This window comes from Falco punctatus, assembly GCF_963210335.1.
Source record: "Falco punctatus genome assembly, chromosome: 3".
Taxonomy (NCBI): Eukaryota; Metazoa; Chordata; class Aves; order Falconiformes; family Falconidae; genus Falco; species Falco punctatus.
The window spans coordinates 25,898,190-25,922,063 of NC_137582.1; the positions used below are offsets into that span (position 1 = coordinate 25,898,190).

At 40.0% G+C, this 23,874-nt stretch overlaps 2 protein-coding genes across 13 annotated transcripts in view; one reads left to right on the forward strand and one right to left on the reverse strand.

The window, feature by feature from the left end:
- The window catches only part of ABRA (actin binding Rho activating protein), a 29,954-nt gene extending 23,293 nt beyond the window's left edge, over nt 1-6,661 (forward strand). The window contains exon 3 of the mRNA XM_080381569.1: nt 4,373-6,661. Within this exon, the coding sequence (XP_080237695.1) occupies nt 4,373-4,850 (478 nt within the window). The 3' untranslated portion in view covers nt 4,851-6,661. The remainder of the gene's footprint in view (nt 1-4,372) is intronic.
- A 5,284-nt stretch (nt 6,662-11,945) lies between these two features.
- Nucleotides 11,946-23,874, reverse strand: part of OXR1 (oxidation resistance 1) — a 294,879-nt gene continuing 282,950 nt past the window's right edge. For 10 of the 12 annotated variants that reach the window (XM_080381556.1, XM_080381557.1, XM_080381549.1 and 7 more), the window contains 5 exons: nt 21,684-21,809; nt 19,798-19,950; nt 16,055-16,150; nt 15,377-15,450; nt 11,946-14,592 (listed from right to left, as the gene is read on the reverse strand). In XM_080381556.1, the coding sequence (XP_080237682.1) occupies nt 14,457-14,592; nt 15,377-15,450; nt 16,055-16,150; nt 19,798-19,950; nt 21,684-21,809 (585 nt within the window). In that variant the 3' untranslated portion in view covers nt 11,946-14,456. The remainder of the gene's footprint in view (nt 14,593-15,376; nt 15,451-16,054; nt 16,151-19,797; nt 19,951-21,683; nt 21,810-23,874) is intronic. The other 2 variants (XM_080381551.1, XM_080381550.1) reach the window with 1 other exon arrangement.

Below are 23,874 nucleotides of genomic sequence, written 5' to 3' on the forward strand. Positions count from 1 at the left end.
AGAGCAGAGGAACAGCAGTCTGGTAGAAATTCTGCAGTTTCCTTTCCCAGAGATCTCCAGCAGGACCACCTTTCCAGAAGACAGCTGCAAACAGCTGTGCTGCGGCCAGACTCGCCAATGGGCAGATGCCAAACTAATTAATCACTCTTTTGTTGGTAAAAGATTAAAAGATCCTTATGTCCAATGCTGCAAGATGGGAAACTGTAGGCAGCTGTTATGGATGCAACATGCTGTTTGCTCCAGCCCTCTGGTTTACAAACTTGGTAACATCCTGGAACAAAAACAGCAGAAAGGAATGTGTGGTTGAACCTGAACTGTTCTGGTGTAAAACCTCACATCCAGCTCTAAAATTGTGATGAAGGAGAGCGAGCACAGCCTCCGAGGCTAGTGGGCGCTGAGCTGTGACTCGGTGCAGCCCACATGCTGCCCGCTGGCGTCACTGGGCAGGGAGGGCAGCTGGTGGCGAAGCTTGAACTGAGGCAGGGCTTGCCAGAGCTTCGTCTGCCCAAGCCTGCAAGGAGGAACACCAGGACATAAGTTCCTACCAGGAAGCATCCTGTGGTGGGGCCCCGAGTCTCCACTGCTTCCACTCTGTATCCATCACCCGTGTGTGCAACCTGAGCGCGAGCTGAGCAGGCGGCACTTTGAGACAAGGAGGCAGGGCTTCCACCCGCCCGACTGGCCTGTGTGTAAAGGGTGAGCAAGGGAGCACAAGCAAGAGATCAGGGCCAGTATGTTCATACCGTATCTTAATTACCATTTCAGAAATGAAAAACTGGGACCAGCACCGATGAAACTGCCAAAACAGACTTTGTGATCCCTCTGCAGACAGGCAGGCTGTACCATTCCCACTGCTTGGGTTTTACACCTCACTACTGACAAGCGTTTACCATGACCAGCATTAGACTACGACTCACATAGTCATGGATTTCAACCATATGGTACTTTTTAGCACAGCCATCTGAATGCAGAGCTATTTTAACTATTCAGACTGGGGATTAGAATGGTGCTTTGCTGTACAGCTGACCTGCCATCTCTCACAAGGAGCAAATGGTTAATAGCCAAAGTGAAAAAAGCTCTCCAGTAACTGAGAGCTTGAAAGTTTGTGGCCCCTGCTTTCGGAAGAGGCTGTGTGTACCATCCTTTGACAGAAGTTAGGACCTCAAAACAGAGTTTCCCACATACAATGGGAAAAGAGGATGTGTTTGCAGCAAGTATTGTATGTAAATAACCTCAATTAAAACAAATTGCTCACTAAAAATGCTATAGTAGAAGCAAACCCACTATCTGTCAAACTTTGTATTTTCCTCGTGTCTAATTTTAGTGCTGCTACCTATGAAAAAAATGATTAGCCATATTTATTGAGGTGTAAATGTTTGAAACAACTCCCTTTTTGTTAGTTACAGCTCTCTCCCACTGAAATCTGACACAAAAGCAATTTTCTGAATTTACAGTGTTGTTATCAGGACTGGATTTTTTAAATACTATTTTTTTAAAAAAATATTTTATAGCCCGAGAATACATTATTTTAGCCTGCTACTTTTAAGAACCTTTCATTGTGGCTTAATCTTCTTTAAAAAGGCCATATGTACATGGCTGTTAAAGCAAATCTCCCATTTTCCTCTCTGTATTCTAGGAGAAAAGTCAGTATTTTTTTTTTCTTGCATTAGCACTTTCATAATTTCCAGCTGCAATATTTATAGGAATAAGGTTGCTTCCTTACAGAAGGCACGGTAACCCCATGTTAACAGGCACAGGAAACACCATTTCATTCCTGCTTAGGAGCCAAAGGGATGCAACAGTGATATGAAATTCACACCATTAAAAATGGATCCATACTTTTCCCCTACAGAAAGGGTCAGGGGGAACATGGACACTGTCCTCCTAGAAGTTCAGAATGCATTTAGGGTGATCATCCTGGTTAACAAGTTAACTTAGTTGATTGGTACAGGTAAAGCATTTCTTACAGTGGGTTGACATTCACAGCCTTTGCTTTGCACCCATGATACATTTTGTAGGTGTAGTACAAACATGAAAAAAAATTCTTTGACATGTACACAGTTTACCATGTCATTAAGATAAACAATGGGGAAAATTGCACTTCAGCCACCAGAAATGAGTAAATCAGAAGGTGTGTTAAAAAAAAAAAAAAAAAAAAGATAGTAACATTAAAGTTTTTCCAAAACCCATGTGGGGCACGATAAAAGCAAAGGGATAGATATGATGGTGTTTTTCTCACCAGCGAGAAGACGATTCTGGTAAGGAAGTTGATAATAGCATTCAGCTAGCAAAAAAATTAAAGGTTTCAGTAGGAAAAGGCGAGAATACTTACTATACTTAAAGAAAAAGAGGCAGCATAACTCGTAAAGGTTTTATCATCTCACTCACTGTCGTCTTTTCCCTCAACCTGGGAAACTGAAGCTCCAGGACCTTCTCGGGGGGCCTGGCCCTTGGAGAGAAGGGTGAGCAGTTGGCTGTAGCTGGGGGATAAGCCCTCTGTGATGGCATCTGCTCATCAGCTCCACTGAGACTGTTAGTATCACTTCTTCTAGGCAATTTTGATTCACTTACAGCCCCCCTTCACTGATACCTTCTCACATGAAGAGCTAGGGAAGAAATCAATCTGAGCTTCAGCTGGAATTAAGACTGCGCTGGCACAGGTTTCAGGAGACAAACTTCTTCATAACCAAACCCTGTGCCCACAGTTCCTCTGGGCAATGAATCCACTATTCAGGGCAAGGGACAAAGGATAATGACTTTCCCTTTCTCTGTGTGACAACAGCTTACATACAGGAGGATCTGGTTTATCATTGGACAACAAAATTGTCCAGCTTTACTCCACTGATATATTTTAACACTTTCCTGCCAACACGTACCTGTTAATCGCACACACAAACCTACAGACACCTAGACGCTTGCCTACTCTCAGGACACTTTGCAGTCGCACCACAGAAGAAAGGTGCACTTACCTGGCAACTATATGCTCAGTTCTTCTGATGCTTTTTGCCATACTGATGGGGAAGAGTCTTCTGGAGCTTTTGAAATACAGTTCCTCAATACAGCTAGACCAAGGTAATGGCAACTCCAGAGCTAAAAAGTGGTCCTGCTCTCCTAGTCCTTCTATCCCCAGCACAGTGTCTGTACTTCTTGCTTCTAGCACTACAATGCTGCCCAGTACTGGCTTCTTTCTGGTGCACAGACCTGAACTGGGGACATCTCTGTTACTCTTGTTCTCTCTTTCAGCAGGCTTAGTAGAAAACCAAGGAATGCCCAAGCACAGGGATTCTGCAGGTTTGCAGTCCCCTATGCTGTTTTGCAAACTGTGTTTTGATTCTCCAGGATTACTGTTAATATTCAGCTGGCATTACGAGGGAGGTTTCAGAGCAGCCTTCTAGGGAGTAAAAATATTAGAAAAACAAATTACTTTGGCACAGCCACCGTGCAACATTCTCCCTAGCCAAGCTCTGTACAGACACGATGACAATGTGGACAGCACAAAGACTAGCTCAGACCATCTATAGCTTCCCCACAACATGCAAGATTGGCCACCAGAGGACAGAGTATCAGCAATGTGTCTGCCTGGAGACATCCAGCAACATGATGTTGCTACGTGCGTGCACACACACACACACACGCACGCGCACACGCACACACACAAAAATCAGTAAGACCTCTGAACTTTCCTCATCTTTTGACCTCGACAGAAATTGCAATAGCCTTAAGTTTATTTCAGGCTTTTACCCTGCTAGTGGGAATGTGAATTTTGGACTTCAGTACTTGCCCAGAATCATACTTCACACATACAAGCACAGGCAGATTTACTGCACTCTATTAGCTTTTTGTTGTTGTTTTAAACATTGACATCTTTTACAGGGGACAGATTTTTCTAGACATCACCCTCTGTTTCTCAGCCAAGAATAGCTGAGGACCCAGTTCACAGACTTTGCAGTTATCGTCCTCTATCACATCAGGGCAGGCAGATTTCAGGCTCTGCCAGGCAGGCAGAAATAGGGACCTGCAGGACTGACCAAAGGTACAGAGAGTGCAGGTAATCAGCAACATACTGCTTTGCTCCCCTACAGAATTAAGCCACTCTAGGCAAAGTTTGTCAAAATGGGCTCAAGTCTAGGCTGGAGGGTGGCAGTGTAGGTGGGCTCAAGCTGCGATCTGTGAATTTGCTTTTGAGTGGTAACTGGAGCGTGGACTAGAAGCCCCCAAAGAACTCATTTAGAAGTAGTGAGCTCATGCCACCTGGTGGCTAGCATCTCGTCTGGAAAAACATGGTGACCAAGCCGATAGCAGAGATTAGTAGCAGAACTGTATGATTCGGTGATGAAATGCAAAGCTCAAAAGCCCTTTTCATGTCTTTCAGAGCAAGCAGGCTTAGCGAAGCAGCGCGCACCAAAGCGCAGAGGAAGTACAGCCCTGTTAATAGCCTGAAGGACAGATGGCAAGAATGGGCCGACCAGCACATCATAACGCAGAAGCTGAATCCCTTCAGCGAGGAATTTGACCACGAGCTGGCCATGTCCACGCGCCTGCACAAAGGTGATGAAGGCTATGGCCGTCCAAAGGAAGGAACCAAAACTGCTGAAAGAGCCAAGAGAGCCGAGGCCCATATCCACCGAGAGATCAGGGATATGTGCTTCATCATTGAATCGATGGCTAAGCCACGGCCTGACGGCAAGATTCAAGTCACTTTTGGGGAACTCTTTGAGAGATACGTTCGTATTTCAGATAAGGTTGTTGGAATCCTTATGAGAGCCAGGAAACATGGCCTGGTGCACTTTGAGGGAGAAATGTTATGGCAAGGAAGGGATGACAATGTCATAATTACTTTACTGAAATAAGCATGCTACAACAAGAAAAACTTGTTTTGGAAAACCTTTCTCCACCACTCCCTTGCTATTAGCGCTTGCACGCTGAATATGAGATCCCCCCCTGTGCACCCACACAGAAAAGACATTGCTTTTCTAACTGATGCATGATAATGCAAGCATCTGAATGGATTTTTCTCTGTACCAGGAGGCCCTGCAGGACACCTCAGTTAATTACTACATGAAATATAAAGAGAAATTCTATACTGAATATAAGCAGCTGTTTATAATAAATAGCTATAAAAGAATTCTGATTTTTACTTGTTCTTATATTCAAGATCTTCCCAACTACTTAAACTGGGATGTCAGGAATACAAACTATGCCAGATCAGAAGCTGAATGACAGTGTAAGCTGAGACCAAGTTTTTAATCTGTGAAAGTGATCTTGTGCACTTATTTCCTAACTAATTTATTTAAACACAGGTAAAAGTCGTTTTATTTGAACACAGAATCAAGGATACCATATTTGATTCCTTTACAAGCAGGACATGAAACTGCTACTGCAGTTATTATTTTGTGGCAACTATTGACATAGCTTTCTATTACATATCATATACAAAGACAAAATCCTTCTTTTTATAAATGAGTTTTTATATTTAATGTATTTCTATAATTAATTTATTAGATAGTTTCATATTTAGAGTTATGATGTTGGAGAGGAAACACCCAATAGAATGTAGTGCACAGAAAAGTTTTGAATAGATAACCACGCAGAAAATACCTCCTACACAATGTTGTGCAATGTATTATCTGATCATGTAAATACCGTTCTTAGAAACATAGGCAAAAATAACATATCACATATAAAAACCAGTCAGGTAATTGCACTGTTGTGTAAAGCAAAAAAGCGACTACAACCAGCATCTTCCACTGAAATATACCTCTGTAAGAAAAGATGTAAAACAGTGTTCATATCTAAACCCAACTAACTTTAAGGAAAATAGTGTTTCATATTACACAGAAACACTGCCTTAATTTTAGAGCATTTGCTGTTTGAACCATTCTGATGTCACTGAAATAATGTATTTCAGTTCAAGTGATGCTGAAGATGAGTAAAGTCTAACGAACTAATACTTTTAGGTCTTAAAATTGTTTGTATTATGCACAAATCTGAGACCTCTGTAAGGTCTATAATGCTTACTGGATTATATACATCACTGTTTCTCTAAACTACGACTGTAAAAATAGCTGCCCTACTAAAAATATGCTTCACATGAAAAGCATTTGTTTCAGACCAAGATACCTGGGCAAGTAATTTGCATAATGAAAATAAAGTGGTTTTTTTTTCCTTCTCATAGGATTCTTTAAAACTGAAAAAGCAAATATGTTCTTACAGAAGAAAAGGTGTATGAACATCTTGTCCCTGTAATAAAACAAGTATTGCTATCTTATTATGAGTACAGGTACTCCAGTTTGAAGTTCCAATGAACAAAGGAATCAAATATTTCATGTAACCAATACAAGAACTGATTACTATGTCTATTGTAAGTTTAAGTAATTCATTAATTTTTCAGTTATATGTTGTGAATCTAAGGAAGAAAAAAAATAATTATGATAGGTTCACTGGAACTTATGTAATGTTTTCTTGAGATCTCTCAGACTATTCAAGCTGACCTGCAAAACTGACCTCTAAGTGTAATACTGACATATCGTAACATTGACCTGCATATTCTTACCTTATTCTTTACATCTTTATGTAATGACCTTTATAGCTGTCCAAATTGTCTTAAGGAAATTTGGTTGTCAAAACAATTCATGAACTATAAATAAAACCTTTAATCGATTATTTCTTGGGTTATTCCTCCCACACACTAGAGAAGACAGACGTGTGCATATGCTGTAAAATAAAATATTGTTAAGTTGATTCAAAACATTAGTACATTCTCCTTTTCATAGGCAGTTAAAATGTTTCCCTATGAAGGTTTCTCCATTCAAAGCACCAGAACAAGATTTCGGAGTACATGGAAATGAAACAGTCCTTATACAAAATACCCACACCAAGAATACACACTAAAGGCACGTGAGTGTTAATCACTTATTTCTGCTCATGAGAACTCTCACCCTACCACAGGGCAACACAGCAGAGAAACGGTTCACCGCAGATGTTTTTTTCAGTGTTTCTGTTCATGTGTGACTTAAAGCCCAAGAGCACCTCACCATTGTATGAAGAATCATATACATCTGCTTTCACTCACTGACCTGAGACAGGAGGCACGATGTATTTTGGTACTGAAACACTCAAACTGTAGTATACCACTAAAGAGGTGTACTTCAGTATTACTCACGTTTACATTCACACAAGGGCAATCTCCGCCTTGTGGTACGCCTACTGACAAAAAGGGTTGTGCTGGCTGGATCACAAGCAGGTTTAGCTCTGGCATTTTACTGCCCTTGCCCCATACAGTGCAGGTGGCAGACAAGCGACTTAGAGAATGCCTGCAGTTTATTCAGTCCAACACAATCATCTTACTTCAGGTTCATTAGGGAAAGTTACGCACACACTTCAGAGGCAACAATTGCTCCCGATGTCTGAAATTTAGGCACATCTGCACCTAAGTTAATGGTAATGCTAAGATTCATAAAAGTTTCATCCACTTAAACATTTGTGAGCAACTGCTATTGATATTTGACTTTTTTTGCAGGCTCCTGTATGCCCACCAGAAGTCACTGTGGACAAGACTATGCTTTAACATTTTCATATAATGGATATACTCATACTAGGGGGCAAGACTAGACAGACTAAGCTGCAGGGCAAACTTCCCAGCTGAAGTGTAATTCAGTGACAGAGGAGATGTGGAACGTTCCTGTTTTTTCCTCTATGGAATGTAGCAGAGAGAACTGAACTTCTGTAAATTTTGTTCGAACACATTCAGCGATAGAATGGACCAGTGGTACTTTACTCCTTGAATATCAACATTTCATTTAGTCGAGAGAACAGAACATAGAATCACTTAGGTTGGTAAAGACCCTTAAGATCAAGTCCAGCTGTTAACTTGGCACTGCCAAGTCCACCACTAAACCATGTCCCAGAGTGCCACAATTCACAAATCTTCTAAAAACCTCCAGGGGTGGTAACTAAACCACCTCCCTGGGCAGCTTGTTCCAATGGTTGACAAACCTATCAGTTAAGAAGTTTTTCCTAATATCCAATCTAAACCTCTCCTGGCACAACTTGAGGACATTTTGTTTCATCCCATTTGTTACTGGGGGGAAGAGACCAACAGCCACCCTGCTTACAGCCTCCTTTCAGGTAGTTGTAGAGAGTAATAACATCCCCCCTGAGCCTCCTCCTCTCCAGACTGAATAACCCCGGTTCCCTCAGCCGCTCCTCACAACACTTGTGCTCCAGACCCTTCACCAACTCCGTTGCCCTTCTCTGGACACGCTCCAGCACCTCAACATCCCTCCTGAAGTGAAGGGCCCGAAACTGAGCACAGGATTCGAGGTGCAGCCTCATCAGTGCTGAGTACAGGGGGATGATCCCTGGTCCTGCTGGCCACATTGTGTCTGATCTGACACAAGCCAGGATGCTGTTGGCCTTCTTGGCCACCTGGGCACACTGCTGGCTCATGTTCAGCTGGCTGTCAACCAGCACCCCCAGGTCCTTTCCCACCAAGCAGCTTCCCCCAGCCTGCAGCGCTGTGTGGGGTTGGTGTGACCCAAGGGCAGGACCCACAGAGCCCTCCTACCCTCAGGCAGATCAACGCTCCCTACCCCCACGCCCAGCTTGGTGTCACCTGCAAACTTCCTGAGGGTGCACTCTGTCCCCTCGTCCAGATCATCAATAAGGGTATTAAACAGGACTGGCCCCAGCATGGAGCCCTGGGGAATGGCACTTGTGACCAGCTACCTACTGTCTGTAACTCCATTCACCACCACTCTGGGCTCAGCCGTCCAGCCAGTTTTTCACCCAGTAAAGAGTGCATCCACCCAAACCGTGAGCAGCCAGTTGCTGCAGGACAATGCCGTGGGAGAGGGTGTCAAAGGCTTTACTAAAGTCTAGGCAGATAACATCCACAGCCTTTCCCTCATACGCTAAGCCGGTCACCTTGTCACAGAAGGAGATCAGGTTAGTCACCCAGGACCTGCCTTTCACAAACCCATGCTGGCTGGGCCTGATCACCTGCTTGTCCTGTACCTGTCATGTGATGGCTCTCAAGATGATCTGCTCCATAACCTTCCCCAGCACTGAGAGAACTGGCAGCACTGACTGACAGGCCTGTAGTGCCCCAGATCCTCCTTCCCCCCTTCTTGTAGATGGGCATCAGATTTACTCACTTCCAGTCAGCTGGGACCTCCCCAGTTAAGCAGGACTTCTGCCGTCTCCCTCCATACCCTCAGGTGGATCCTAACCAGCCCCACTGACTCATGTGTGTCCAAGTGGTGCAGCAGGTCACTGATCATTTCCCTTGGATTATGGGGGCTTCATTTTGCTCCCCATCCCAGTTCTTCCATCTCAGGGAGCTGGGTACCCACAGCCTTTAATAGCAAGACCGTTATTTTGATGCAAGGAAGGCATTATGCGCCTCAGCCTTTGTCACTATGTTTCCCCCCCCAACATCCAACCAAGAATGGAGATTCTCCTTAGCCCTCCTTTTTTTGCTAACATTTTTAGAAACAACATCTTCTTGCCTATCAGAACACCCAGATATATGCACATCTATACTTACTATATAGGATAAAACCAAGACCATAGGTTTAGAGAAACATGACATTAGGTCATTGCAATTTGAGGGGAAAAATGACTAGCCCTCAAGCTCACAAGCCCTCTTCCAATCTCTCCTTGCCTGTAGCCTCTTAGATCAGCTGTGTAACAATGTAATCGCTACTACACATCCTAAATCTGAGGCTCACTGCAGATAAGCCTCCCATTCATAGCATCCCAATGCAATGTTAAAACTTCATGCAACAAAAAAAAAGAACTTTTTCCATTTTCCCCACTAAAAATATTTTATTTCTAATTGGATAAGGAAACCACATGAGACTACTAATGTACTATCCTCCATTTTCCCTTGAGAAGGCAGCACCATGCAAAGCCTTCTAAAATGTGAACAGTATTTAGTTTTTATGTAAGAAAAATATTAAATATTGAAATAACTTATGATGTATGGAAGTGTTTAATGTAGGTTATGTTTTATAACTTTTTTACTTAAAGATGTAAGATAATCTATGGAAAGAAGGTGAAGAACATTATTCGTTAAAAAAAATAACTGAAGAAAGTACTCCATAAATCATCCAGTCTAACTCTTCCACTACATTGTAAGCATTACATTCCTATGAAACTAGTGTGACCTCTGCCAAATTTAAATATTCTACTTCAAATTTAAGTAGTAAAACGATAAAGGTCAAAAGCCGCTTGATTAAAGTGGCCTTCACAGATTTTATTTAAGACCTGCTTTCCTATTTCTGACTTGCTTCAAAAATAAAACCCTTAACCTTCGAGATAGTTACCAACTCCCAGTTACTCTCATGGTGGCTTACAGTTCCACATTATTTTTTGAAATACTATATTCATCCCCAAGATGTTTTATATGAAACACTTCCTTCTGATAAGTAATAGATCTCCCTCGTTTTCCTGTCTGAGGCTTGTGTTGCTCTTGCAAGGGTTGTGTAGTTTGCTAGGAAAGCAAACTTTCTTCATCAGTATTGAAAAAAGTCATCTCTTCTGTAGGAACCGCCAGGTACATTTTCCATATTCTGAATGTAGCTTTCATGCTTAAGTAAAAGCGTGGAATTTGCATCAGAAGAAATAAATTTGACTTTCAAACCTTTATTTTGTCAGGTCTTAAATCAGTTGCTGCAGTGGCTTGAAGCAAGTGGATGGTTCACTGGATGTATCCCACACAGTGGAAATCAGCTCTCCTCCATGGCAGTAATTCCTCCTTCAAAATACTTCCGTACAGCCACAACTCAGTATTACAGCTCATTTTTAAAACAAGGGAAGGCTACTGAAATAAAATTAGCTGTAGTGGAAAGTATAATAATTTCGATGAGATGTTCGGTCACTGATCACAGAACAAATACTGGCAAGCCCTGTGGCCAAAGCTACAGTGTATACATACAGCTGCTATGCATACACTGCACCACGCCAGGGCACCTACGTAGCACAGCGTTCAACAGTATGTGTACTACTAGCAGCGTAACTATTACAACAGAAACTCAACAAGAATTGCAAAGCTCCTTAGATAAGCAGGACAGCAGAAACCAGAGCTTGAACAGATCCGACACTGGCGATACTGCAGCGGAACAGCCGGCGGCAGCGCTTTGGTTTGTACGCACTACAGTAAGCGTACACCATTCACTCAGCTGGACACTCTCCGCTCTAGTAGCACAGCGTAGCTCTATTCACATTGCAGTAGCATGACCTCTTAAGGGGAGAAAGAGCAGAGGTTTGGTCCCTTAACCGAGCTCCCTGTTGCTGTGACAATAGTAAAACATCCTGATGACGTGTTCGTTTGCAAAGGAAGAACATGAGAGAGATTTAAGATTCACATTCTGAAAGGAATACTGGGGAGAATCCAATTAAAGATTATTATTTACTTTAATCTGAAACAGAGTGAGTGGTAAAAGTTTTTACTCCTCTTCAAAGACTGTTTTTTATGCATATGTGATAAAACCTATAGGGAAAAAAATAGTCTAATATAGTATATACATGTGAGCAGGAGGATATAAGCAGAAGCCACGTGACAAATCATGCCCTTTTGTAGATTACTCAAAAAGAGTAATTAACATTGATCGGATTTAGAGCTGAAAGATGACATGGTAAGAATCCCAGGTATCTGAGGCATCAAGTTAGTCAAAGAATACATCCGAGTACTGTATGCTGAGACAGTCTCCTGATACCAAACTCTTTCAAAACTTGGCTCATAAAAGTCTTCAGCATGTAACAAATCTCAACTCCATACAATCACAGAAGCAAACCCTGCCAGGAAAGATTGAAAGAAATTATACTGCAGAAAATTCATATTGAGTTGAAGGCAGGAGGTACATCAAGACAGTACCTTTGATCTCATCTGTATGGTCTTTTAGATGTGTCATATAGAAGTTAACTATACCTTTGGTTAATAAAATCCATGGTCTTTCATTAATACACATGCATTACTCTGTAGATCCTTTCAACAGCTAGTTACATCACTGTTACCACAGTCACTTATGATTTAGCTCAAATGTCTTTCTGTTCCTTAAATAATTTAGTATTTATACAAGTGTGATTGCTACTGTACTGCTTACTATACTGCTGTTCCTCTCCACTTTTTTCCCCCCCATGTGCCTTTTGAAGACTGGTCCAATACTCAGCAACAATCAGCTACTGAAGATTTTCTGTGCTCCTGTATAATTCTTCAAACTATAATTTTAATAAAAGTCTTCACAGTAGCATTTTAAAATGTAAAATATGCTTTATTTGCAGTACAATCTTAGGATAGAGACTAAGCACTTTAATTAATGTATTTTGTCAGCAAGGATAATCTGAGACACCTTTCTTTTTTTCTGCTCTTGAAAATGGCTGGAGCCAGCATATTTCACTCTCACCACTTCCCATTGGGCTTTCAAAACCCAGAACTCCCAAGAAAGATGAGCAAATACACCCTATGTATTCAGTAATGTTACTACATGAACAGTGGTAACCTGCAGTTGTGCTTCTAGGTGAACTCCAACTTCTAAATAAATTCCAACTCATGTTTATTTTTACATATATTTAGATTTATTTGCTATACATCACTGTGACCTTATAGTACTTTAAATCCATTACAGGATTTTTGTTGTTGTAATAATCAGTCTTAACTCCACAAAGACATTAATACTGCTGTGGAAGACCAAAGGGGAGAAAAGCCATTTCAATTTATTTACAGTTCCTTATTTTGTAAACATTTAGTCTACACATTGTACTAAGTTCTAATAAGGATAAAGAGCTATACATAGAGACAGGAAACAAAGCCCTGTACTTCTATTCATATTGAGCATTAGCATATTATAGGTGAAACATCTGCCCTTTCTCATTACCATAGCAGTAAGCTGTCTTCAAATAAGTTTTTAAAACTTTCCAGAGATGTAAGTATTTTGAAATAATATACAACTACATCTACTTAAGCCAACCCATTTGGCTTTTATTCCATTTCTAGAATAATTTAAAGTGCTATAAGCAACCCGTCAATCAACACTTTTCTATAATAACAAAACTACTTTAAACATTAATTTACAAGATAATATACAATGTTCATCTGAAATAGCTGAAATTTCAGCACAAAGTCAGTCACTGTCACACTTAACAGCAATTTTTTTGGGGTTTTTTTTGGTTTTTTCTTTTGTTTTGTTTTTGCAGAACATAGAATAAAAGCTTTGAAACAAACAGTTTTGTTGAGCTGTTATTGCCACAATGGCTTATCAATTCTTCTACAAAAGTGGACAAGAGCTACTGGAACTGTATTCTAGCCTGTCATTTTTTTTTTGAGGTCACATGACAGTAAGTTTGCATATTAAACGAGTCTACTGAGTTACAATATTGTCTACCTATAGTACATTATCTCATTTTAATCAGAGCTGGTGCTAACTGTAGATTTACAACATAGACCCACTCAAAAACACCACAACTATTTTGTTCTTTGGACAGGAATAAGCTATATTCTTGGAGTTGATGTGCTACACGGCTACAACAGTATAACAGTATATATCTGACACTTTATGCTGAAGAAAGATGCATCTGTTTCTGTACTTTTAATGCCCTACTATAGCTACAAATTGTTCACCAACTTTTGCTTGCTTTAGCCTTTTGATTTTGTGGAAATATCATATTCTTACATTCCCTTGCTATTTTTAAGTCCTTGCCATGTAGCTCAATGTTGTCAGTATTTGTCCCAAACCTGCAGATCATTAACAGCATGTGCAAAACACTTTTTAACACAATCAGCATGCAGCTAGAACACGTATTAACTGACTTTTTTTCTAAACATGAACAATAAACAAGACAAGTGGCACTGTTGACTTTGGATATCTTCTAACTTCACCGTATGTGTTATGAAGGAATGCTAGGCTTCTCATCTATTTGTGGCACAGTATGAATTAACCTGTCATTGGTCCAGACCCATCTCTGCAGTACTGCTGCCAAATACCCACACGCAGCTTTCTTCTTACAGGTTCACAGAGGGCAAACTTCATTCATAGACATAATTTGAATACAAAAATAATAACCTATATTCAGTGAAGCAGCCCCCTAACAGGTTTGCAGAAAGGTGTGTGTGGGAAACCTGGGAGGTGACTATAGTAAGGATAAGAAAATTTTGTAGGCCGCAAGGCCCAAAGTAACCAGTGTTAGTTTTTAGTCTACATGTTCTTTATTTTGTAAAAGTGTCTAAAGCTTAGAAAAAGTAGGACAGTATACTACAGATATGAGAGCATGAAAAAAAGTCTGCTATTTAAAAATAGTAACTAGATGGCCACGTTGAAAACTTAACAAAAAAACCCCACCAAAATCAAAAACAATCAGAAAGGTAAAATGGTGCATTATATTGCTCCGAGGGATTTTTTGAGCTGCACTGATTCATGTCAGGTTTGGGACAATACCCTGTAAAAATAGTTAAATACTCATTCAAAAGCCCATATTTCTATGTCTTGAATAATGAAGTCTTCTCGCTTAGAAAGTGTATGATTCCCAAATGTTTTACATGAATGACTTCTTCCATGGTAGAGATCACCATCAAGCCAAAGAGCAAACTCCCCTCTGCAAGACAGACAATGTATTAAAGCAAAAGACTGAGGGAATAAGCATTACACTTAAGAATGTATTCTTCATTCAGAATTCAGAAATGAAGAGGAACTACAGAATTCTTTTTTGACACAAGTAACTCATAGGCGCTGATAAAATTTGAAGCTGCCAAGATTCTCCCCCCACACACCCCCCTTATTATTAGTTTGGGAATATCCCTCTTTCAGATATTCTGAAATAAAAACCTAATCAGACTTCCTCAGTTTTCAGCCCCTTCCATTTGTATTAAGAAAAGGGCATAAAAGTACTCTTATACATGAGGAGAATGCTGATAACAAGTAAGGGAAACATCCCCGAAGCTTATGCACTTGCATGGACGAGGGGGCAGGAAGTGGGTGACAACATATAATTTCTGAAGACACTGACATGTCTTGGTATAAAAAGAGTTTTGGTGCAAGCCTCTTCTAGTTAAACATAATTTTCACATTTATGTACCCTCATAATCGTAATAACCTGTGTCCATCCTGAATATACCAGACACACAGGCAAGTAGAGCATGCAAGGCATCATAACCTTGCAGGCTGAAACTTGATGCCATACTAGACTGAAGACAAACCTCCTGTTCCAAGTTTCCTTGACACAGGAAGCTAAACATCTGACATACTAAATATTTCTTGGCTGGTAACTGTTGAGTCTTGAGCTATCAAACTGAAGTCAATTCAAAATTTTCTTTTCAAAGCTATGCAGACATGCACACTTTTAACAGACTCTGATAACAAACCCCACCACCACTACTTACCCTCCTCCACCAAAAGCAAGGGAGTCCATGTCTCCCTTAATGAAGAACATGTTGTCTCCTGTCCATTTGAAAACCTAAGGGGGGGGGGGGGGGGGGGGGAGGGGAAGAACAACCCCAAAACAGACTAGTAAGTTAAAATACCTGAACTTTTTGTTTGGGTAGAAAAGAAACCAAACGTCAGTGGAGACAAACTATGGGTAGCTAGAGACCAATTTAATGAAGTTAAAGTTTACACAGAAGATTCAGGGAACAGATATATGCAGACAATAATTCTTGTATGTTTTATACTATTTAAAATAAGACCATTCCAAAATAGGTGGTCTTTAAGCACTGACACTTCTACACAATGAAAAATACCAAGAAAATACGCTTCGTTAGATGATATGCCCTTTAAAGGATGTAGTTTGTCAGTTTTCAGATAGACATCTAGCAGAATTCAGAATAGTAGAAAAATCTTCAGTACAATGAAAGTCAGGTTGAATATGTTTCTCACTATGCAAACACTACCAATTTACTATGCAGTTATGGATTCTGTGGAAAAACTAGTATGATGACATTTTTGGGTCAGCTCCTAGAATTTTTCAAGATTATGTAATGTTAGATTTATTCAGTAAGTATTTTAGGTTAATGCATATGGGAGGGAGGGAAGCAAAAACATACAAAGTAATGACTACTTACCTCAAAATCTGGAGAAAAAGTGAACATAAAGGTCTCCCCAGTGCCATAAAAACCATCACTCACTTTAAACGGTTCAGATGCTAGTGCACCAAAAACCTGTAAGCAAAAATAGGCAAGAGAAAATACGTAAGAAAAACTACACAGCATCTGACTGGTTTCGAGAAAAAAGATTGCTGGTCTTCTAAAGAATACCAGGGATAATTTTCTTCAGATGTCCTGATAATGCACATCAGACTGAGGCTTAAGTCTAACATATCAATCGCGCCAATAGTAGATATTTTGCAATCCTTTTGTTTAATTCAAGCACTAATCACTTTGCAATAAAATTTTAGTAATATGCACAATGGCCAACAAAATTAATGTAATGAAGCTAGTACTGCACATTTTACAAGTCACTGTTGAGACTGCATTGTTATGGAGCAGAAGAGGTAGGACTTACCAAATTACTAGTCATAACAGCCAGAGAAGTTTCCTTGTATTTTATTACTATGTTACCTATTTTTAAAGGTCAAAACATCGCTACACCGACAAGATATTTTAGTCATGTGTAAAACTATTCCTTTACTTAAGTGAATTACCTTTGAGCATACACGTGACCAGTATTTACACTCTACGCTGGAGGAAGTTTTAAACTTACTTTTTCATCATCTTGTAGTGTATCAGTCACTAAAGGCACTCATTTTACGAAAACCTCTATCAATTTCAGATGCACTGTTAAACAGCAAGTTCAGTCTAAGAGCTTTAAGTTCCATGAACTGAGGTGCAAGCTTCGGTACCTCTGTTTTAATGCAAGCTCACAGGAAAACTAGCCCAAAACTTCTTTACACAGACATTTATCTCACTCAACATATAGGATCAAACGCTGGCCAGATATTTCTGTTATCCCACACATCTAAACAACAAGAACGGCTTAAATGGTAGTTTCTCTCTTACGTTTTGCTTTCTGGGGAAATCAGGCCAAGTCAGATGAAAATGAAGGAACTCTTTCAAGAAAAAAATTTTTGTTTTCCTGTTACTTTCCAGAAGGCTTGCCCCCCCCGCCCCTTCTTCCTTTTCCTGTGGGTGGTGGTTTTTGGTGGTTTTTTTAAGGGTAGGTGGTTTGCAATGAGTCTCCAATGTTACCAAAACCTACAGCTTTTTTAGAGGTTTTTTTTTTTAGCCCACTACTAGTTAGACGGCCTCATGGGTCTGAGTGTTTTGGCTCATGGGTGGTTTTTTTTGTTTGGGTTTTTTTTTTTTTGGTTTTTTTTTTTTTTGTTTGTTTTGTGAGTGGTTTGCATTTTTTTCTTCTTTCTCCAACCCTTTAAGCAAAATTGCTAATCAATTTTAAAAAGAAATTGAACTTGGAGAAGACTTTTGGGGAAAAAAACAAGATGAAACTTAGCCTTTACTGAACTACATTATGAAAAGTTACAAGGTTACACTTGCTCCTCACTCAACTGATTGTCAACATCAGATAAAGGCTATTGTCCATGATTATGAAGACAAAGAACAGGGTCTCAGAGGAAGTAGCCCAGAAAATAAATGAATTCTAGTTTGAAGGAAAAGTACCTCAACTGAAGGTAAGACAAAACCAATTTCTTTCATAAATATAAAAGCTACAAAGTAGGCAGAACAAGGAATGCCAAAAAGGACTGAGGATGTATGCTCAGCAAGTAGCAAGAAACTGTCTGGTCATTTTCTGTCACTCCTCAAAAAGGATAAGCCTCATTTGGGATCATCTCCAAACCAGATAGCTTAGAAAACAGGCAGTGATCTTGGGGCCTAGAATATGAAAACACCTGCTCTCTCTTAAAACACACGCTTTTTGAAAAAGCATAAATAGTATTTATCTTAGCATATTGCTAGTGAAGTATTTCTGGATACTCTCCTATATAAGCAATATTCCAATTCTTTTTAGGTTACAGAAAGCAGCTTTATAGGACTATCTGTCAGGAAACTACAAGATATTAAAAATAAATTAACCTATTTCAAAAAAATCGATAGCTTATTTAAAAAGTAGATGACCCCGATTAATTACCAAAGGGCACAGTAGGCTACCATTGTCCTGTTTTTCATTATTGTAGATCCTTGCATCAAGAAGAAAAAGACTTCAAAACCTATGGAAATTCAATGTATGGAAAGATAGTGTAAAATGCATTTTTCCTTGTCAAATGCAAAGATGTTTCTCATTAATAGCCTGAGACAGAAAACTCCACTTTCACTACACTGGTGATGGACTGAGCATGTACACCTTGTCAGAGCCTTTCTTTCTGTAGCATACGTTGCTCAGTGTATATGGATTTCACTCACTCTTGTGTGAAACCTAGGTAGGATTTGGCATAAACTATGAAAGGTAAGTTCAGTGGCTACTTGACACAAAAGTCCAAGGAACACTTCCATACATGTTCCCAGGCACATGCCTGTAAGTTGAGATTTGCCATGGGTTGTTTCACATAAAAAAAACCCTCTCCAAACCACTATGACATGTCTATGAGTCCCCCGTTTTGATTGGGTGAATGTGACATTTTTTGAACATGCAAGTTGAGATATTCATACGGGAGGTAATCTCTATACTTTCAGCGACAGAACAACACTACATGCTAGTGGCAAGACAGCCCTATCAGAAAAGGGACATTCTCTTTCTGGGCCAGATAATCAGGTATTGGGAAGTAAGCATCTCACAAATTAATCTTCAGAAGCTAGTATGGGAATCAGAGAAGGAAAGTTACCAAAGGCTTTAAAGACCTTTAAAATAAAGCTGATGTTTATCAAGACATCTCAAGCCTATTTACTAGTTTTTATCTCCAAGATTAAAAATTAAATGAAGAAAAAGGTTCCCTTTTAAAGAACTTCTGGGGAAAAGTGCTCTACTAGCAGGGATTTTTCTTTTTAAGGGATCCCTGAGGCAGGAAACAGAAGGAAAAAATCCCACCAAACCAAGTTGTAACCTGAATTAAAAAACACATCCTTCATTTACAGTTTTCAGACCCCCTGAATGATATGAGGTGGCATGCCCATGCTTCTGAAAATAAACAGTAGTTACCAAAGTGGGACAGATAAGTGAAGCATATGCTACAGATTTTGCAGTGGTCTGTCAATACTTCATGACAGCAGTAACTTGCTTCCATGGGAGAGCACAGAAGTTTCAGAAAGAATCAAAGTTTCATGCTGCCTAGAACATTCACCTGTTACTGGAATACTCAGAGAGGATGTTTGCTATTCAAGTGTTTTGCTATTCACTTTCTGAAATTTATACCCCAGACAAAGGAGAATAGAGTGCAACTACATAGACTCAAGGACAAAAAATTAATAGTGTAGCAAAGATCCCACAGCCCTTGAATGGGAAAGAGATGTTTGCTACAGCCACAGAACATACCAAGAAGCACTAGCCACAGCTGGCAATCCCATTTCAACTCAGCAAGATCTTTCAGCATCAAAAAGTTTTAGAGACTATACTTCTCTTGCTTTACAGAAATGCATTAAAAAATATTAAAAGTAAATTCAGTCATTGGGTATTATGAGACTCATGCATTGTGACAGTGCACTTGTATTATTAAATTATTTCCTAGAAATGTAGCATGTCAGAGGATTGCTTGACAGTGAAGCACATTTTTAAAAAGCCTCTACATAACAACACCAAGGAGAAAACCAGCCTGACACACACAACTATCTCCCACGATGGGCTCGTGACAACTATTCCCTTATACTCCTCAAACAATTTTCTTAATGGGTCCCCTACCTCCACACAAACATTTTCCTACCTGTCCATCACTGTCCTTGATAACCAGCAGTACAGGTGTGTCTAATCCCAGCATCGTTCGATACAAAGTCTTCAAGCTCATGCCATGCTTTCCAGTACTGTAGACAAGAGTCCATGGATATCCAATGGTCCGCGGTGGAAGAGACTTTGTGAGCTGTTAACATGATGACAACCCTCTCATTTAATATATATATTTACTATTTTAAAGAATATATTACATATAAATGAAAGCAGATTTTGTTCTTCTAAACTACTACAAGTGGCCTGAAAAGCTAGTTTAGAACTGCAGACCAACTCCAAATTTAGTTTCACATGTATATTTTCCACCCCTGATCTCTCAAGGTTTCTTTTCCTACTTCTACCAGTGACCTGCAGAAGAATGATTTACCAATGGAAGAACATATTTGGTAAGGTCTCTAAAACGTTCATCTAAAGAAAGTAAAGACATGTAGTTATTTTTCCATGACAATACTATGTCTCAGTGTTGGGGAACTAGATCACTGAAGAAAACAGGAAACAAGCTGAAGGGTAAAGGATGCTTGCTCCCCTGTTCCTGTGTGCTTGAATGCAGTCAACCTTAAGTCTTTAAAAATTTAATGAACTAACTTTGGACTAGAAAGTAAGAACCACAGTGAAAGCCAAGCATTTTTCAAGGAAGAATGAAATAAGGGTACAGAAAGACTAGTGTTATCATGACATATTGAAAGTTGTAATAAGAAAAAAAGCAAAATTTTAGCTATGACTTATGTTGTGTTTATGCACTTAGACATATACAAGTCTAAATGGCTGGACAGGATCCATGCAAGGGTACTGGAGGAGCTGGCAGAAGTGTGCACTGAGCCACTCTCCATCATTTATCAGCACTCCTGCTTAACTGGGGAGGTCCCAGTTGACTGGAGGTTAGCAATTCTGGTGCCCATCTACAAGAAGGGGGGAAGGAGGATCTGGGGCACTACAGGCCTGTCAGTCAGTGCTGCCAGTTCTCTCGGTGCTGGGGAAGGTTATGGAGCAGATCATCTTGAGAGCCATCACATGACAGGTACAGGACAAGCAGGTGATCAGGCCCAGCCAGCATGGGTTTGTGAAAGGCAGGTCCTGGGTGACTAACCTGATCTCCTTCTGTGACAAGGTGACCGGCTTAGCGTATGAGGGAAAGGCTGTGGATGTTATCTGCCTAGACTTTAGTAAAGCCTTTGACACCCTCTCCCACGGCATTGTCCTGCAGCAACTGGCTGCTCACGGTTTGGGTGGATGCACTCTTTACTGGGTGAAAAACTGGCTGGACGGCTGAGCCCAGAGTGGTGGTGAATGGAGTTACAGACAGTAGGTAGCTGGTCACAAGTGCCATTCCCCAGGGCTCCATGCTGGGGCCAGTCCTGTTTATTGTCTATTGACATTCTGGATAAGTGGATCAGGTGCACGCTCAGAAAGTTTGCAGACTATGCCAAGCTGAGGGGGGAGTATTGATCTGCTTGAAGGCACGAAGGCTCTGCTGAGGGATCTGGACATGCTGGATCAATGGGCTGAGGCCAGTTGTACAAGGTTAAACAAGGAGAAGTGCTGGGCACTGCGCTTGGGTCACACCAACCCCACACAGTGCTGCAGGCTGGGGGAAGAGTGGCTGGGAAGCGGTTGAGTCACCGTCTGTGCAGATATTTAGAAGATGCGCAGACATGGTTCTTTAGGGACATGGTTTAGTGGTGGACTTGGCAGTGCTGGGTTAATGTTTGGACTTGATGATCTTAAGAGTCTTTTCCAATCTAAATGATTCTATTCTGTTCTATTTAATATCACACAAGGTCTCCCTACTAGTGTGTTTTACACTGGGGTCATACCATTTGTGATACATGCCATTTTTTAGGATTGTAAATTAACATAAGTTAATACCTTTTCAATTTGTTCTGGCTGTAATAATTCACTGGGATCGCTAAGATTTGGCCGGAATGCTTCAGGCTCCAGTTCTGTTTTGATATTTGTTGCCTGTTTTGAATTGATATCTTCTCTTGTTGTTATCTACAAAAAGAACAATAAGAAAGTATTACCAATTCTATTTGAGATAAATTTTGCAGGTCTGAAATCATGCAGTTACTGATCTAGTTATGCAACTCCTTAAAAAGTTAAAAAAATGCATTAGATTTGATCTGACCAAGTTTTTCAGTCTCCAATAGCAAGCCAGTACTCAACTATATACTAACTATAGATTACACTGACACCTACTCAGAAGAAACCGATGGTTTTATGCTAAAACAGCGAAACAAAGAGTCCTTTTATAGCTGCAGAAGGACTACCAATGCTTTTCAGAGGTCAGCTTATAAAGTTCTTGCTTTTTAATATTAACATAAGGTTCATATTATATCTAATTAAAAAAAATCTAGACAGAAAAGGAACTGAAACTTCAACATGGACATTTGTCAGTAGTTTCTGATGCAATATTCTTTTAGAGTACTTGTGAAAGTTTTCAGATACGTGGTAGACATGTGGTAAGACTGCTGTCAAGTATTTTGAGTAAACCATCTGAATGGAGCCTTAGGAATATTGATGCTCCATAAGCTGATCTGCTGGAGTACTTATGAGACTCAAAGAATTAAAAATGGAGACGGTAGGAAGGGGAAAGCAGCAGTAATACTTATGCTGCGTAGTGAGCTTCGAGGCTTGGCAAAGATATACTATGTATAAAGATCGTGTGGTAGTCTAAGCTACTTGCCCCTTAGACCTACCCTATTGAGTTTTGTAGATCAACATTCAGTGGAGGTGGCAAAAGGCCACAAAACTCATCAGATAAAGTTCATGACAGCTTCTTACTCCTGTCCAAATTCACCGGCACTTTCAAGCTAAAATGCCACGTGCTGAGAACTAGATTAGTGAGAGCCAAACAGGTTTCCTTCCATAAATCTTGCTGCAGGGATATTTAAAACTTGCTGCGGGGATAATGAAATCTGACAGAGGAGTAGGACAAAGTGAAGGAAGTTAGTAGCTTAAGCCACTACAGCAAGACTTACTAAAATGTTGAGAGATTTGCTGAAGAAAAAAAAAAGGGATCTTAATAAGAATGAACACATTTGAAAAATTCGTCAGCCTTTCACTGACGAAGTTTCACTGAAGGTCACACTGCCCAAATTATCTGCAGTCTGAATCCTGAGAATTTCAACAAAATAACTGCCAAAACCACCTATCGGCTCCAGAATAATAACCACTGTTTGCCACATACCTCATACTCTGAACATACAGGACACAACTACAGTACTTCACAGTACCAACACGATAAACTTTGCCAAGCTTTTGTGAAGAGAACTTTCTCAGTTACAAAAGAAAAGTCAAATAAAAAATCTCTCTGAAATACAGACAGGAATATTTAAACAAATAAACCACCTGAGGAGAAGAAAAAAAGAAAGAAAGAAAAATCACCCCACCCCTCTCCTTTCCCTCAAGAACTATGAAAAAATTTACTATCATAAACTCCTGTTACTTAAAAATACTTATGAAGTATTAAAGCATATTTATACAATAACTTAATTACAATATTCATTCTTAACTCAACAAAAGGTGGGCTTAAAGAAAGTGAGTATCAAGCAAGCAAAAGATTCAAGCCTTCTACTTTTTAGTGGAAGGTAACAAGCATTTCCAATGTAAACTGTGCAATAATTTTCATATCACAACAAAAAAGTATATGCATTTATCCATACAGCTTCACATACAAAAAGATGACCTACAGACTGCATTACAGAGTACTATCTACAAAACATGTTATTTCATAGTCCAACTCTTCTCCACATTCAATGCTTTTCATCCATCACATAGTACTACTTCAACTCCATAGAAGTTCAGCATTGTTCAGCTGTGCAGCGGAAAGCTTATCCCCTTTGTTATTCCTTAATCCAAATTATTCATGTTTTGTGCAGTGCACTTTAAGAATTGGTGTGGGGCGACCGTGGGTTTTTTGTTTGTTTGGGTTTGGGTTTTTTGTTGGTGGGATTTTTGGCCTTTTTTAATTATTGTTGCAGTAAAACAACTGTCTTCTAGGAATAACACTGCTTTGTAGAAGCAGACAAAGACACATGTCTGTTCAAAGGTATCTGCT